This window comes from Miniopterus natalensis, chromosome 18 (assembly GCF_054644295.1).
Source record: "Miniopterus natalensis isolate mMinNat1 chromosome 18, mMinNat1.hap1, whole genome shotgun sequence".
NCBI classification, from domain to species: Eukaryota; Metazoa; Chordata; class Mammalia; order Chiroptera; family Miniopteridae; genus Miniopterus; species Miniopterus natalensis.
In genome coordinates, this window is record NC_142098.1 from 9,928,469 (window position 1) to 9,943,902 (window position 15,434).

A 15,434-nucleotide genomic window follows, 5' to 3' on the forward strand; every position below is an offset into this window, starting at 1 on the left:
CTGGTTGGGACATTGCCCAGAGCACAGACATGAACAGACACGTTCAGAAAGCCAGGGGCAGAGTGCATGTGATCCTGGCAGGAGGACCTCACAGAGGCATTTCTTAGGGGCCAGATGAGGTGCACCCCTAGTAAAGATCTGAGGTGCGAGGGCAGGTATTCGACTCACTACATGTAAGCACAGCCCAGCTGTGGGACAGAGTGATGGCCGCCCCACCCCAAGAATGGCAGTGGCAGTCTTTCAGCACCTGGAGCGGGGCTCCTGGGGCAGCTTGGGCAGGCGCCCAGCCCCTCCTCCTCCTGCCCAGAGCTTGACCAGGCACCCCCCACCTGCCTGGGCCCCACTGCCCACCACCCCAGCTTCCCTATCTCCCTGGCAGGCTGTTCGATGTCGGGGGACAACGATCTGAACGCAAGAAGTGGATCCACTGCTTCGAGGACGTCACGGCCATCATCTTCTGTGTCGCGCTCAGCGGCTATGACCAGGTGCTCCATGAAGACGAGACCACGGTGAGTGGCCTGCACCTGCCCGACCTGTGAGGGCACTGAGACCAGACCACGGTGACAGTCCACGTGGCTCAGCGGGGGCTGGGGGTTCCGTCGTCGGGCAAACGTCTGGTGATGCTGGTACAGAAAAGACAGCCACAGGCTGGCTGGCGGCTCGGGGCCGAGGGCAGTCTGCTCAGATACCTCTACAGACTTTGGGTCTCGGGCAGTGAGTTTCTCTTTGGTAAACAGGACAGTCACAGAGGCCATGAGGCCAGGACCGAATCAAGCCGATCTTAAAAGAATCAGGGTGTGTCCAGCAAGAATGTGCACAAGACAGAAAGAGCAGTTCTCAGCCCTGACAGCCATCCCTGAGTCTGGCTGGGCTGCTGCCAGGAGAGGCGTTTGGGCGGGCAGTGGGCAGAGTGGAGGGCAGGGAGGCAGCTGCGGCACATCTGGAGGAGGCCGGCCCAGGTTCCTGAGTGTGACATGCGTCGAATGCAGTCTGGGACCTCGGAGAACAGTCAGCTTGGCCTCAGCAAGGGGCACTCACCTGGTGAGGCTGCTCCGTCTCTCTGGTCCTAGTCCTGGTTTGCTGCCGAATTCAGGCGGCACCTCTCCTGCTCTGTTACTGCTGTCTGTGAAATGGGGGTGACTAGTACCTGCCTGTGGGGTCACTGGTGAGGGACGGGAGCACCGGCGTGAAGTACTGGGAGCTGTTTCTGGCAAAGCGGCGCCGAGATGGTGGTTGTACTGTGACTGGTGATTGTCCTGACCTGGGGTCCACTGGGAGTCCCAGCCTGGTCTACGGCCCACAAGGCAGTGGGCCTGTTCGCACAGCTTACCAAGGAAGCCGGGGGTTGGTGTGGTGCACCCCCTAGGTTGCCGGAGACAAGCCCACAGCACCTCCTGGGAGTAGAGCTCCTGGGCTGTGGGTTCACGCCCTGGCATTGGGGCTACACCCTTGGCACTGGTCAGCTCCTCTTTCTGCGGCACGCACAGGCCCTTGGCCTGAGCCTCTGGGTCAGCACTGAGATGCGAGGAGGGCCTCTATCATGGTGGACCTTGAGCAAGGCCTGTCCTCTTTCTGTCTGTTTCTTCATCAGTCCTGCCTGCTGATCCCATGGGCTGCTGTGAAAATTGGTGGGCTGCAGGGTGCAGTGTTATGGGGGGAAGGAGCCGCCGTCCTGAGGGACCAACGCACAATGGGGCTTTTGGCAGGTGGGGGCTGAAGCCACTGCCTGAGTGGGTGATCTGGACTCGAGCCACAGGCTGGCTTATCCACCTTGCCCTTCCTCCTTCAGGCCCAGCTGTACCCCTGAGTTGGGGCTCAGCAAAGTCCCCCAAGACCTGCCTTGTCCTGGGGGAGACTTCTGGGAACTCAACCACGCAGCTCTTTCTGGTAATGCCGTCACCATTCTGGGTGACCTTGGTAGGTTGTGGCATCTGAGAGCACCGGCTTGGAGGGTGGGCAGGGGATAGACCCGCACCCCTGGGCTGTGCTTGGACCCGACTCACTGACCACACCAAAGCCCAGGGCAGCTCCTGGCTGCCCCCACGATGCCTCTGCGCACAGGGGCTGCCCTGGCACCTGGCACTGTACCGCTGGTCACCATGCTTTCCAAGCCACCATTCATGATCTGATTGGCCACCCCTGTGGTCTGAACTCCATCTACTTGGCTCATCTCTCCCTGCAGTGCCTGGGAGTGGGAAGCAGGGTCATGGGTTTCAAAGAAAGTGAAGGACTCTGGAGAGGGGAGGCCCTTCTCCCTGAACAGGCCTCTGCCCTGGGACCTTGCAAGGCCTGCAGCTCAAACCCAACTCCCAGGCCTGTCGGTCATGGAACAGGGGCTCTCCCTCACCTCTGCAGCACAGGGTAGCAGCAGAGGGGTGTCTGGGTGGATCTGGCAGCCACGGGGCCAAAGCTCTATGGCCCTCAGGTCTCCATTAAACATGGGGCTGGGCAGATGCCAGGCCCCGAGCTCAGGCAGCCTTTCCAGTCTGCCTGCCCTGTCTGGCCCAGCCAGCCCTCTGCAAACTCCTCACCAGCCCTTGCTGCCGACCAGGGCACATGTTCCTTCACCTCCTTGCCTTCCTGTTCCTGTCCTGCTCTTTTCCTCACCTCCCTCCTTCCCCTGGGGTGCCCTGCCCCTCTTCACCGGGGCTGGAGCAGGGGGCCTTGGGGAAGCCAAGGCACGTGGGCCCAGGTCAGGAACAGGCTCCTCCTGAGGCCTTTCCTCCCCAAAGAGGACCAGCTAAAAAGCCCAGGAAAGAGCAGTCTCCCTTCCAGGGGACAGGAATGGGCTTCACACCTCGACAACAGCCTACAAAGGCGGCCCATTGCCCATGGCAGCAAGAGCAACACCGTTGCTATAGAACCAAGCCAACAACTGTGTGTCCAGGACACAAGGCAGCACTGGGCATCTGGGAGCAGGACAGATGTGGCCCAGGGTCCAGCGCTGGCTTTGCCACTGTCACGTGGCAGCCTTTCCACTTCCTGCTCCTTAAAATGGTGATGGTGGGAGCTCAGCCTCTTGAGCAGCTGTGAAGAGCACAGGCTCGGAGCTGTTCGAGGGCCTACCCTCGGGACTCCACTCAGTAAATGGCAGTGGTCGGGCTCCCCTGTCCAGGCACATGGCTGAAGGACAAGTTGTTGGCTACGGACGCTCTGCCCTGAAAGCAAGACTAGGCCCCACTGACCAGCCCTAGGTCCCTGGCCTTCCTCTCTGGTCAGCCCTGTGTGTCCCTCCCTGGCCTGGGGAGAGAGTCAGGCTGCCCAAGACAGGGGTCTGGAGGTGGTTCCTGGAGCTCGGCCAGGAGCCCTGGGGCTGGTGGCTGCCCACTCACCGGCCAGCCACCCTGTCCACCGCACCCCAGGAGCCCAGGCCAGTGACCTTGGCAGCACTGGGCCTCAGCCTGCCACAACTTCACCGCCACCACCGTCACCACCGCCTACAGGGCCTTAACTGGCCAAAGCAAGGCCCAAACCATGAGCAGATCTGAGAGAACCTCCAAGCCGGGCAGGTATGAAGCACCTCCCTCCAGTTGAGACCATCAGCTAAGAGTTGAAAGCAGCAGGTCCTCGGGGCACCGGGTGACTTTGCTGTGATGCCTGCCCCGCCCACTTGCCTCTCACCCTCCTCATCAGATGCAGCTTAGGCTGCTCCTTTCCACCCTCGAGTCCACCTCCAGCCACACAGTCCGCAGTCCCTGGGTGGCTGTGGCCTCTGTGAGCCTGCACAGGGGCCCCGGAATGGACCTGCGTTGACTTCCCAGCCCCGAGACTGGTTGAACCAATTTTTCAGGTTTTTTCCTCTCTCTTTCTCTCATGTTTCCTGCTGGGTTTTTATCTTCCTCTGTTTTAACCTGTTTTGCTGGGTTTCATCTTGGGGTTCTTCTGGCCCCTCTACTGAGAAACCAGCCCCAATGAGCAGCTCACCCAGAGCCTACCCCCTCTCCCCACCCCCCAGCCACAGCCCAGCCAACTAACCCAATCCCCAACCACACCAAGGCCACAGCAAGATCACCCCCAGACGCTGTCCCCCTTGTGTCTGCTTCCAACTCTGGATTAATTCGAGGATCTCTTCATCCTCGGTTAATGTTCCCCAACTGAATGCGTGCACCCCCACCCCCGCTGGCGAATCTGAATGAGACCCCAGTAGAGAAATCTGCATGGCCCTCGGTTCCGTGTAGACATGTTGGATGGTGGTGTGGCCCCTGCCCCGAGTGCATGGTGCATGTCCTCTCCATGAGCTGGAGCCCCTCAGTGACCTCGCTGCCCCACCCCGGGCCAGCCCTCTCCGGGGAGGGGGCTTGGGGCAGCATTCCCCACCTCCCGCCCTGCTCCACCCCGCCCTGCCTGCGTGTGGAATGAAGCGGGGACCACGTCCCGTTTGTCCTGTGGGTCCTCCCACCTCCGTCCCTCAGTGGTGCGTCTGGCCCGTTGGTGGACCTTTCCTTGGCTTGTCCCGCTGTGTGGTGGCCGCGGTGGGTCAGGCCCCGCACACCAGCTCTCACCTGCCTCTCCGCTCTGTTGCAGAACCGCATGCACGAGTCCCTGAAGCTGTTCGACAGCATCTGCAACAACAAGTGGTTCACGGACACATCCATCATCCTGTTCCTCAACAAGAAGGACCTGTTCGAGGAGAAGATCAGGAAGTCCCCGCTGACCATCTGCTTCCCCGAGTACACAGGTAGGGGCGCAGGGGCCTGGCCCCCCCATCTGACATTTAGTCCCACGTACTGTGCCCTGAGGATACTCCAGACTCGACCACAGAGAATCCAACACGAAACCAAAGGCAGCCTCCTGCATCACCCCCAGGGTGCTGTGGTGAGGGGGGCCAGCCAGGCAGCCAGTGGGGCGTCCTCCTCAGGGGGAGCAGGGCCGGAATCCTGGCTGTGTGGTCACAGCAGCCTCTTAGAGCCTCAGCTTGGTCATTTGTAAATAGAGGTTATCAGTGAGGTGACAACACCAAGAAGATGAAGGTTTACCACCAGTGGCTGAGTCCAGCAGCCCAAGCCTCATGCCCCTGGCTCTGCCACTCACAGCAGGTTGTAAAACCTCTCAGTGCCTCAGTGTTCACATCTGTGAGATGGGAATAATCATGATGATTGCCCAACCCTCTCACAGAGTGGCTGGGAGGACCATGGGAGCTGGTGAACATGGAGCGCTTAGCCTGGCAACTGGCACAGGGTATGCTCACTGAACATTTACTGTTACTGTTAAAATTGTGACTGTAACTAACCAATATCATAACACCTCCTAGTGGTAGTTATAAGATTTCATGGCCTATTGGGGGTGAGAGCTGTGCAGGCAGCCAAGACCTGGCCTCCCTGGGGAGGGTGCTGTGGATGACCTGGGCACCTCTGTTGATATTACCATTGTTTACCTAACTGGGGTGGCAGATCAGCCCAAGTGCCCATCAGCTCTTTCGGATGGCAGGGCCTGGTCAGAGAGGTGAGTGGGCATCCCCAACCTGACAAGCCCCTCGTCCTATCTCCCCCTTCCTCAAGATCAGGCCAACTGCCCCATAGGCCAGGCCCCCAGCATCATGCAGCCAGAAGTATATGGGGCTCAGCAGCCCCCACAACCACCAGTCAGCCTCCTCTTAGCTCTAAGTTGGGCCTTCATGGATCCCGCCCTAGCTGACCTCTGCTATGGGCCATGAGGCAGCAGGAGGAGGCTGGGTAGATCGGACACCGAGGCTAGCTTGGGACTGACAAGGCCTGAGTGATTACCTGTAGGCCCCATCCCTCGCCTCCTGTGGTCTGGCAAACCCTCAAGGCCAGGCTTGGTGGCCTGTGGTTATGTGATTGAGGGGCTAGAACCCTCCTCCAGGAATGCCACTCTCAGTCTGCATAGCAGCCACCCCGGCTTAGTGCTGTGGCTCCAAAACCCATCCCTGCTTCCTGCCCCACCTCCGAGGGTTGAGGCAGCCCTGCCTGGACCTGGGCCCCAGTTCCTGGAGTCTGTGGGGGCTTCCATGCAAAGCTTCCTGTTTTGCTCCTTCCCAAACTGCAGCTGCTCTCCTGGAACCCCTCTGCCTGGGCTCACCCAGGAGCAGGGCGATATGCATACCCCAAGGGAGGCAGCAAGTCAGGAGCCAAACAACCTTAGTCCTCGGATGGTGAGCCTGAGAAAAGGGAGGGGTGAGAAGGGGGCCAAGGTGGCTCACAGGTGCCACAGTTACTACCCACCAGGGTCTGATCCGGGTTCCAGGCAGGAGAGGACCTAGCTGCAGGGTGTACCTCAGGCAGGGCTGCTTCAGACTAGCTTAGCTGGGCCCACGGGGAGAAAGTATCTGCAGCAGGAGTCAGGTGCATATGCAAAAGGAAAACAGGAGTTTTATGAAACACTGCTCGCCCTTCACCTGCACTGAGGTTTGATATTTTCTTTCATGATTTTTGAATGAGGTGCTCCACTGACTGGATTTCACAGCCCCCTGTGACTTAGCTGAGCTGTTCCATTTCCCCCACCTGTCGGGATTCTCCTTCAGGTCGTCACCCAAAGGCCCTCGGCCGTGGCCTGGCCTCACCTGTTCCCCTCCCGGTCTCTCCCGCAGGCCCCAGCGCCTTCACGGAAGCCGTGGCCTACATCCAAGCCCAGTACGAAAGCAAGAACAAGTCGGCCCACAAGGAGATCTATACCCACATCACCTGCGCCACTGACACCAACAACATCCAGTTTGTCTTTGACGCTGTGACGGATGTCATCATCGCCAAAAACCTGCGGGGTTGTGGCCTCTACTGAGCCCAGGCCTGGCCTCCCAGCCACCCGCCGCCCCACCCGGCCTGCTGCCCCCCACCCCCTGGAACCAGAGCTCAGAGCCTCTCAGACCTCTCTCTGCACCTGACTAGAAAGCACAGCCTCTGGCACCAAGGGGGAGGGAACACCCTCCACGGAGGCCCCACCCCCAGGCACCTGAGCTGTGGTAACACGGGCTGGGCAGGGTGCTGAGTCCTGCACCTCGCCTGGGACAGGCCACTCCCTGCCTGCCTGCAGCTCCTGGGCCTCTGCTCTGTTTCTGAGTGTTTTATTCTCAGGACAGGGCTGTAGAGCCAAAGCCACCATTTGGCCCAGAATGGGCACTCCCTACACTTGGTGACTCAGACTCAAAGTCCCAGGGTCTCCTCCTGTTTCCTGGGGTTGTGCAGGTGATAGGGGGGGCCTTGGGGCAGGGTGCTGGAAGGAGAGGGGAGAGTGGAAACCACTGCTCAGCTTTTCCTGGGATCTCTCTGGTCGGGGCAGCTCCGTCACCAAAAGCCACGGCAGGATTGCGCCAACTGCGAGTGGGTCCCAGGCGAGTGCCTCCTCCCTTCCTCCCTGTGGATCTCAGCCCCCTGGTGCAACCCCTTCCCTCTCTGGGCTGCCCCTCCTTGCACACCCTTGGGGAACCCTCATCTGGGACTCCTCATAGTCTGGAAATGGTCCTAAGACTAACTTATTGCAAAGACATGTGGTCAGTGGTGGGAGGGCTGGAGTCCCGTGGTGCCTGGACAGAGGCCAAGGAAAAGGTGGGCGGTGGGCAGTGCCAAGGGGAAGTAGCGCCAGTGTTCATGCAATGGGACCTCATGCCCTGTCCTCACAGGCCCCGGATGACCCATCCTCCTTCCCCCATCAAGCGGTCTCAGGCAGCTGCTCCAGGTGTTAGTAGCCCTACTTTTCCTTCTCGAATTTACAGTGAGTTCAACTCGAATCAGCAGGGGCTAGGTGGAGGTTCTGTAGTTGGGGAGACAAGAAGGGGTGTGGACGCAGCCCCTGAGGCCAATACCCAGCTTCCTTCGTTCTTGGTGTCCTGCCAACCCCCGGGGCAGAGGAGGGCAGATGTCAGGACCAACACCCTAAAGTGTGCATTGCCAAGGACCTGGGCCAGCTCTAACATATATCCACCCCCTCCCTCTGTAAAGAGAGTCCTAGGACCCTTTGCAGGGGCTTTGGCAGAGATTCCTGAGCAGAAATGGGTGGGGCAACTTCTGGTGACCCAGGCCCCAGCTGGCCTCAGGCAGTCGGCACTCCCATTGGCTGATGCCAACAGCCAACAGCCCAGGCAGACCTGTGTGCTGTGTGGCAGGCTCTGCCTCGGGAGCCAGATGTGCCCATGGTAAGAGAGGGGTCTGCCCCTTGAGAGGTCTCTGGTTCCCTGCTCAAGCCCTCTGCTCCTTCGGCCTCCACCTGGGCTCTGCTCAGTCCCAGGACCAGGCAGGACCCCTGGGCTCCCAGTGTCACCCCCTGGCTGCCCCGGAGCCAGGAAGAACCCATGCCAGCAGCTCTGGGCTCCCTGCTTCCAGCAGGCCCTCAGTGAGACCTATAGCACTGTCCCTAGTGCCAAATGCCTGCAGGGACAGGTGTCATTGGTTTAGCCCATCTCTGCTCTGTCTCTCTTGCTGTTGCCCTGGCCTTACGAAAAATCACAAGGCAGCCAACCTGCAGGAGCCACCCTGCCCACCCGAGTCCACTTGGTTTCATTCCCCTCGTGTGCTGCACCTCTACTAGTTGCTGGGTCGTGGCAGAGGACAGGCCCCTGGAGAGAACAGTCTCAATGTCTCATCATAGGCAGCCAGGGCCAGTTAAGCCATTTGGCCCAACATTAAAGACACAGCAGTTATTTCTGGGCATCATCACCTTGGATGTGGCCAGCTGTGCCCCTACCTCTGCCCAGACTCAAAAGCAGCCGACAAGAAGGGGGGTGTTGGCCAGACTCCACCTCTAAGGCTATTGCCCTAGAGGTAGAAGTCACTGGCTCTCCAGGCCCAGGGCTCTCCATTGCCCACTGCCTCCCTCACACCACAGCAGCCAGAGCCCTGGCGGGACTCAGGCCCCCAGGACCCCACCCTCACCCATGGCAGCATCAGGAAGGAAGCTGGCCGAGCAGGTTGCCTGGGGCCTTCCTGCCCTTTGTCCTCGGGACTTCCTTTTGCCTCCCAGATGTGCTGCTCCATTTCTGGTGAGCTCTCGCCCTCCGGGCCTGACCAGTGCAAGCCCTTGAGAGAGGAGAGGGTATCTGGGGTGAAATTCCCTCGCTGTTTACTGCGTCTCCCATCCAGATCATCACCGTCATCACTAAGGGCTCCACCATGGGGCGTAACAACTGAAGATGACAGATGAGTTTTGGCTCCGTCGTGGGTGTAGGGGGAGATGTTGTGAGTGACCTGATGTGAGTGGCCCTGTGTTTGGGGGCCATGCTTAAATCCTCTGACTGGCCCTAATTTAGGCCAAGGAGAAACTGATTTCTAGGAGGGTCGCCTTTGCCAAACCCATGAAAATTGTGCCTGCCACCAGGTGCCTATGGGCGAGTTCTGTGCTCTGCCCCCAAAACCCCCACAGAGCCAGGCCTCGGCCTTCGTGCAGAGAACCAAGAGAGGTCCCCAAGGCCAGGCTCTGATGAGCCTGTGGACTCTGGTCTGAGGACGGGTGGGCTCTGCCCCCACCCTGAGCAGAGAGCACAGCCCTGGGCTGCTGCTGTGTGATGGTGGTCAGGCTCCCCATCCTCCCAGAAGGCGGAGTGGTGTCTTCCCTCTGGGGGGGCCATTCCTCTGGGGGGTCCTGGGCTCCAGACAGGTCCCACCCCAGCAGGATGAAGGCCCCTTTCAAGGGAGAGGTGGGTCCAGGCAAAGCAGAAAGAAGACACCCCAGTTCTAAGTCCCTGGCCCTTTTGGTCAGAGGGCTCCCTCTGGAAGGAATGGTTTTCTCCCCAGGCCCAATGCACTGAAACCACCAGCATGAGGACACCCCTTTCTCAGCAGCCAGCAGCTCCACACACCTCTGCTCCTGTAGCCCCTTCTCCCTGCCCCCCTCCAATTCCTGCTGCCTCTCTGGGCAGCCAGGCCCTTCCCTCCTGATCTCTCCATCCCTATTGGTTCTGCCCCAGCCCCCGCTGCACGTGTCCTCTGCCCCCCAGGCCTCCTCCCCTCTGCTGTGGCCTCTCTGCTCCTGCCCCAGGCAGGGGTGAGCTTGGGCACCCCCTCCCTCTTTAGCAAACTTCCTATCTTAGGTTCAGTAATCCCACCTCCCAACCCCACCACCTCCACCCACCCCATATTAACTGTAATTTTGTAAGTAGAGTGACTTGTGGGTTTAATAAATCTCTAGTTATTGTAATAATTTATTGGCTGCCGTAATGTATTTATTAGTCACCTACCGTTAATAAAAGTGCCAGCTTTTCTAGCGTGAGTGTGGTGTGTTGTGTCAGTGCCCAAGCCTCCACCAGGCGCACCCATACCACACCTGTCCCCGTGCCCCGCCTTAGGTTGGTCCTGCTGGGACCAAAGTGTTCTGGGTGACTGGCCACGATGCCCAGGACTTGGGATTGTCATGAGGGCTGAGGCTGGTCTTTCCCATGCGGAGCCCAGCTTCCTGTCCTAGTGTTCAAGGTGCCGGCCAGGCCACCGCTCTGGGTGGTGGTGGCACAGCTCCTACTGCTCTCAGCTCCGCTGAAGTCTGGGGCAGGTGGAGGACTGGGGGGAGACAGGAAGGTTGTGACCCCTGGTTTCCTTCTCTTTGCTCAAATGGTTCCGTCTTCTATTTTGACTGTGTTCCGGCATCCGTTTCCTCCAGGAAGCTTGTAAGGACAAGTTGTGCTCTTGGCTCCTTGGTGATGGGCTCCAGTCTGTGTGTGGAGGGGTGGCTGTCAGGCCTGCGGGGTGTGGAGGGGTCTCAGTGCCGGCGCCCCCGTTCCTGCAGCAGCACCCGTCCCCGCTGTCCCCCCCCCCCTCCCCCTGCATCTCTGGGATCTGCCCTCCTTTCCAGACTGACTTCCTCCAAGGCCCTTCCCGCGAATTCCGGTCTGATTGTGCAATGTGCGCTCTGCCGCCGTCTCCTCCCCAGCTCTGCGCACTGCGGGGACAGCAGGGCTTTGGGGTGTGCTCACTGTGAGCTCTCGGAGGGCAGGAGCCTGTGCCGGCCTTTCCCACAGCCCCAGAGCCTCCGGCAGGGGCCTTGGGCACATCCAGTGGGTACTGGTGGGGCTGCGCAGGGGCTGAGCAGGAGCAGAGGAGAACTGTGGAGCCCGGGCAGCTGGCCTGGGTTTTTCCTCCAGACCTAAGCTCAGTGGCCTCTTGAGGAAGAGACCCTCAGTCCAGCCAAAGGGACACAGTCCCCACTCTCAGCTCGGGTCATCCTGGTATTCTCTTCTGGTCCTGCAAGTGCCCCAGGCATATGTCCCCGCCATGCCCCCCAGTGTCTGTAGACCAACGCAATGCTTGGGATGGTTGTACAGCAGCTGGGAGCTGGCCTTGCGCTGCAGGTTTCCAGCTCTTGGTTCAGTAGCTGTGGGACAGGTGGCTCCGTGTGGTGGGAGGCCTTTTCCTGTTGAGTACTTGGGTCTCCGAGCATCTCTACTCCGCCCTCCTAGGTGGCCTGGTGAGCCTGAGTGTTCACAGCCCCAGGCCCTGCACTTGGCCTTCAGGGAGACCTCCACCTGCTCCTTTACGAACAGGTTGCACCGAGATGGCACAGGGCAAATGAGTCACGCTCTTCCCTGAATGGGATTGTGGGGGAGCTGAGGATGAAAGTGCCCGGTTGAGGCTAGCCAGGGCGCTGGGTGTGGGGTGGACAAGTTCCCAGGGTCAGGGCAGGGTTCTTGGAGAAAACGAGCAGCTGCCCCTTCCCCCAGGGAGGTCCATCTCATGAAGTCACCTTCCCCTGCAGAAAGGGGTTCCTTCACAGAGTGACACGCTCCCCTGCCCTGCCAAGAAACACTACCCAAGTGTGTGCTGGGCATCCTACAGCAGAATAAGTCAGGCCTTGCTCGGGGGAAAGGTCCCCATTGGATTCTGCTTTATTTGGAGGGCCCAACGTGTGCATTCATTTGCTAAACAGACTTCTGTGTACAAGGAGGTGTGGCCCGTTCCCCGGGCACTCCTGCAGGCAGCCTGGGTAGAGGCATCCCTGCCACGTAGCAGCCCCCAAGGCGTGACTTCCCTGAGGTCACAGGAGGGACCTAGAGTCCCTCAGCCCTCCCAAACGACATCACCCACCCACAGATTGGGCTAAAGAGGAAAAGTCTGGACAGGAAGGGCCAAAACCCAACTCTCAGGCTCCCACCCAGCAATACCCCCCAACATACACACACAAACACACACACACACACACGTTCAGGGAGACCCTCCTGTGGCCAGGACTTCGCAGGGGGAGAACCCAGATCACCTGTCCTCGGCCTCACCCAGGGAGCAGTGGTCGGGTCAGTGTCTGCCACTGGCCCTGGGACGAGGGGCATAGATTGGCCTGAACACTGGAAATCGGCAGCTCTGTGCTATGTTACCAATTACAGTCCTTCAGCCTTCCAAGGAGCCACAGGGGCCCTGGAGCCCCTCCTGAGCTGCTGAGTAGCCCAGCTTCTCTCTCTCAAACCTAACTCTCTCTTCTCTCTCCCTGTCTCCGTGTCTCCCTCTCTGTCTGTCCCACTCTCTCCCTCCCGCCTGCGGCCGCAGAACCGCATGCACGAGTCTCTCATGCTCTTCGACTCCATCTGTAACAACAAGTTCTTCATAGATACCTCCATCATTCTCTTCCTCAACAAGAAAGATCTCTTCGGTGAGAAGATCAAGAAGTCACCTTTGACCATCTGCTTTCCTGAGTACACAGGTGGGTGTCTCAGCAGCCCTGTGCGGGAGGAAGCCTCGCTCTGCCCACAACCTGCGTCACCTGCAGGGCAGGAACCAGAGCCACTGCCTGTGGCCCAGGGAGCAGGCTGCCAGGCCGGTACTGGCTGGTGCGCGGGGCATCACGGCAGGAGTTTGGCAGAGTGCAGAGGAAAGCACCAGGGCGTGAGCAGGTGTGGACCTTCTGATCCATAGGTTTTGTGACGAGGTGACTCGGGTGACAATGGCAGGGATCAGGAAGCAGAACAGGACACAGGCTTCCCCTTTCACCCTGATCACCTCTGGAAGACGTCTCTTGCCTCTCCCAGGCTCATCAGTGGCCTCCCATTGACCTGCCCTGGGCAGCCGATGGCCTCACAGCGCCGTGGCCTGAATTAGAAAGGGTGGGTGGGCACGTGGGCTGTGAGTGGCCCCCACCTGCTCCCTCTACCAGCAGAGCCCTGCCTGTGCCCCACCAGATCCTTCCACCTGCTCCACCTTCGTGCCTGCTTTCCCCTCTTCTTCCACTGCCCATCTTTCCTCCAAATCAAACCTCTCCAACCCCGAAAGCTTCGTCATCCCTGCCTGCCTCTCTTCCACCCTCCCTGGGGGTTTTCCCTCCCATCTGGCTCCCAGGGGGATGCATCACAGACTCCCCCCAAAACTCTTTCCCAAAGGTGGATGAGGCATCGGGCTGCTGGCTGCGGGAAGCGGCTGCTGCAGGCTGGCAGGCCCTGGGCTGCAGCTAGTGGCTAGCGTGGTGCTGCTGGGATGCCAGGGCCCAGCCTTTGTCCCTCTGGGGACTGGGAAGATTCTAGGGACCCTCTGCAATAGAGGAAGATATGTCTCAAGTTGGCTCAGCCAGGAACACACTCCTGGGTGGCCCTGAGAGAGAGGGGGGCATGGGCTCAGCTCCCAGGGCTACCCGGGTCCCGAAACCCAGCCAGATTCCAGAAGAGATGGTTGCCGGCCCCTCCACCTTTCTGCACCACTGGGAAGCTTAGACGCTCACTCTTGGTGTCAAGCAGGGTGCTTGGGCTTGTTCGGAGCACAGCCCTTCTCCTCAGTAGTGTTCAGCTGCTTGTCAACCAGCAAGGCTCCCGCCCACCCCAGGGTGCACAGAGCCAGGGTGGTGGCAGGCTGGGGTCTGACAGCGCTCAGGAGCGTAGTCTGCTGCAGGCAGGGGCACCAAAGCAGCCTCTGGAGCCAGGGGACAAGCTAATCCCCTGGATCTCATTTCTCATCTGGGCACCATAGTAGATACATTAGTGCCTACAGAATGGGGTGGCCACAGGGGCGAATGGAGAGAACAGAGCCGGTGCCAGGTCTGCATGCCACTGGCCATCACTGTTAGTGCTACTCAGAGGATAGGAACAAAGGATGGGGAACTGGCCCATCGAGGTGCCCTCTGCGGGGTGGCAAGGAACAGGCCCTGAGGTCCTGGGCAGTGGAGGGCCCTGCTTGCAGGTGGCCACTGCTGACATGTCTCCCAGCAGAGCTAAGGCCCTGCAGGACCAGCTCAGGTCTTTAGGAAGTTGTGGCAACCGGGTAGGTCTTAGCAGCCTGAAGGCCCAGAAGGCCCTCTCAGGCAGGCACCACCCTAAGGCTCTTCCTGTCCCCATCAACCAGCCCCACTGGAGCCCGACTTGGGACGTGGCCCACGTGGCCAGTCTCACTGCTGTGCAGTATGAGGCACTGGCTGCCCCAGAGGAAGTCCGTCTGAATTTGGGAAATATTTGAGTTCTCCAGAGCACCCAGAGGGGTCCAGCCCCACGTCACTGTTGAGTTCAAACACCATCACGATGGATGACAAATGGTTACCAATGAAGTAGCCCCATGGGGTGCCAAGGCCTGCGGGGACACAAAACAGGCTGACGGGGACAGGCGGGGGGGGCAGTTGGTAGCTGGATGTCCAAGGTGAGCTCTGCGCCGGCTGTTAGGGCGCAGACTCTGCAGATGCTGAGAAGGCACCAGCCGGCATCCCGAGAGTCACTCCCAGGCACCTTCACCTCGATCAGTGCCCTGTCTTGGCACTCTCTGGACAGGAAGCTCCTTGATGGGGTCCACTCTGGCAGCCTGTCTCTTCTGCAAGCTGCCGCTAACTTGATGGCTTCACTACAGACTCACCGCTCAGTGCACTGCTGCGCTGGTGCCCCACCCCCACCCTTGGCCAACAGTGGGGTTGAGAGGGAGGTTCTGCCCTGTGGGCTGTGCAGAGCTGGTCTTCATCCTGATCCCCATCACAGGATGTCCTCACCCCTTCCCCAGACCCCTTACATTTGTTTATCTGGCTGCAGAAGCCTTCCAGGGGGCCAAGCCCAGCCTCCCTGTGTGGCTCACACCCATAGCTGGAGGGTGGGGCCCGGCAGGTGGGACAGGGGGAGGGAATTGTCCCAAACCCTCAGCACCAGATCGTACTGTTTCCAAGTTCCCAGATCCTAGGCATTGAGGAGAATCAGGAATCTTCCTTTGATGGCCTTTTCGGCAATTCTATGTTGGTCTATATTTTATGGTGATTGAAAGTCGTCCACAGGGCAGAGCTACGTGGGTTTGGGGGTGCAGCTGATTAAAAAACTGTCTTTGAATCATCCACAGACATTCCCTCCAGGCCCCAACAGGATCAAGGGGACAGGAAGGAATAGTGGGGCCCAGTTGGTACTGCACACGCTGCTAGCACCTTAAACTTCCCACCCAGGAGATACCGGTGTCCCCACATCCTGGCAGTTCACCCAAGGACTATGTAGGGGTGCTCCTAGCCCAGCCAAGTGGCTTCTCATTGGAGGAAGCCACCCAGAAAGAAGTGCATGTCCAGCTGGGCACCCAACATGCCCTGCGACAGCAGGACTACTGGGTCCCCACCCTGCCAGGGGC

At 59.6% G+C, this 15,434-nt stretch overlaps 1 protein-coding gene across 4 annotated transcripts in view; it reads left to right on the forward strand.

Moving 5' to 3' along the window:
- The window catches only part of GNAO1 (G protein subunit alpha o1), a 126,189-nt gene that overhangs the window by 110,160 nt on the left and 595 nt on the right, over positions 1–15,434 (forward strand). For 2 of the 4 annotated variants that reach the window (XM_087827188.1, XM_087827187.1), the window contains 2 exons: positions 380–509; positions 4,525–4,678. In XM_087827188.1, the coding sequence (XP_087683314.1) occupies positions 380–509; positions 4,525–4,678 (284 nt within the window). Of the gene's footprint in view, positions 1–379; positions 510–4,524; positions 4,679–6,547; positions 6,736–12,413; positions 12,568–15,434 lie in introns of those variants that run through there. The other 2 variants (XM_016220998.1, XM_016220999.2) reach the window with 2 other exon arrangements.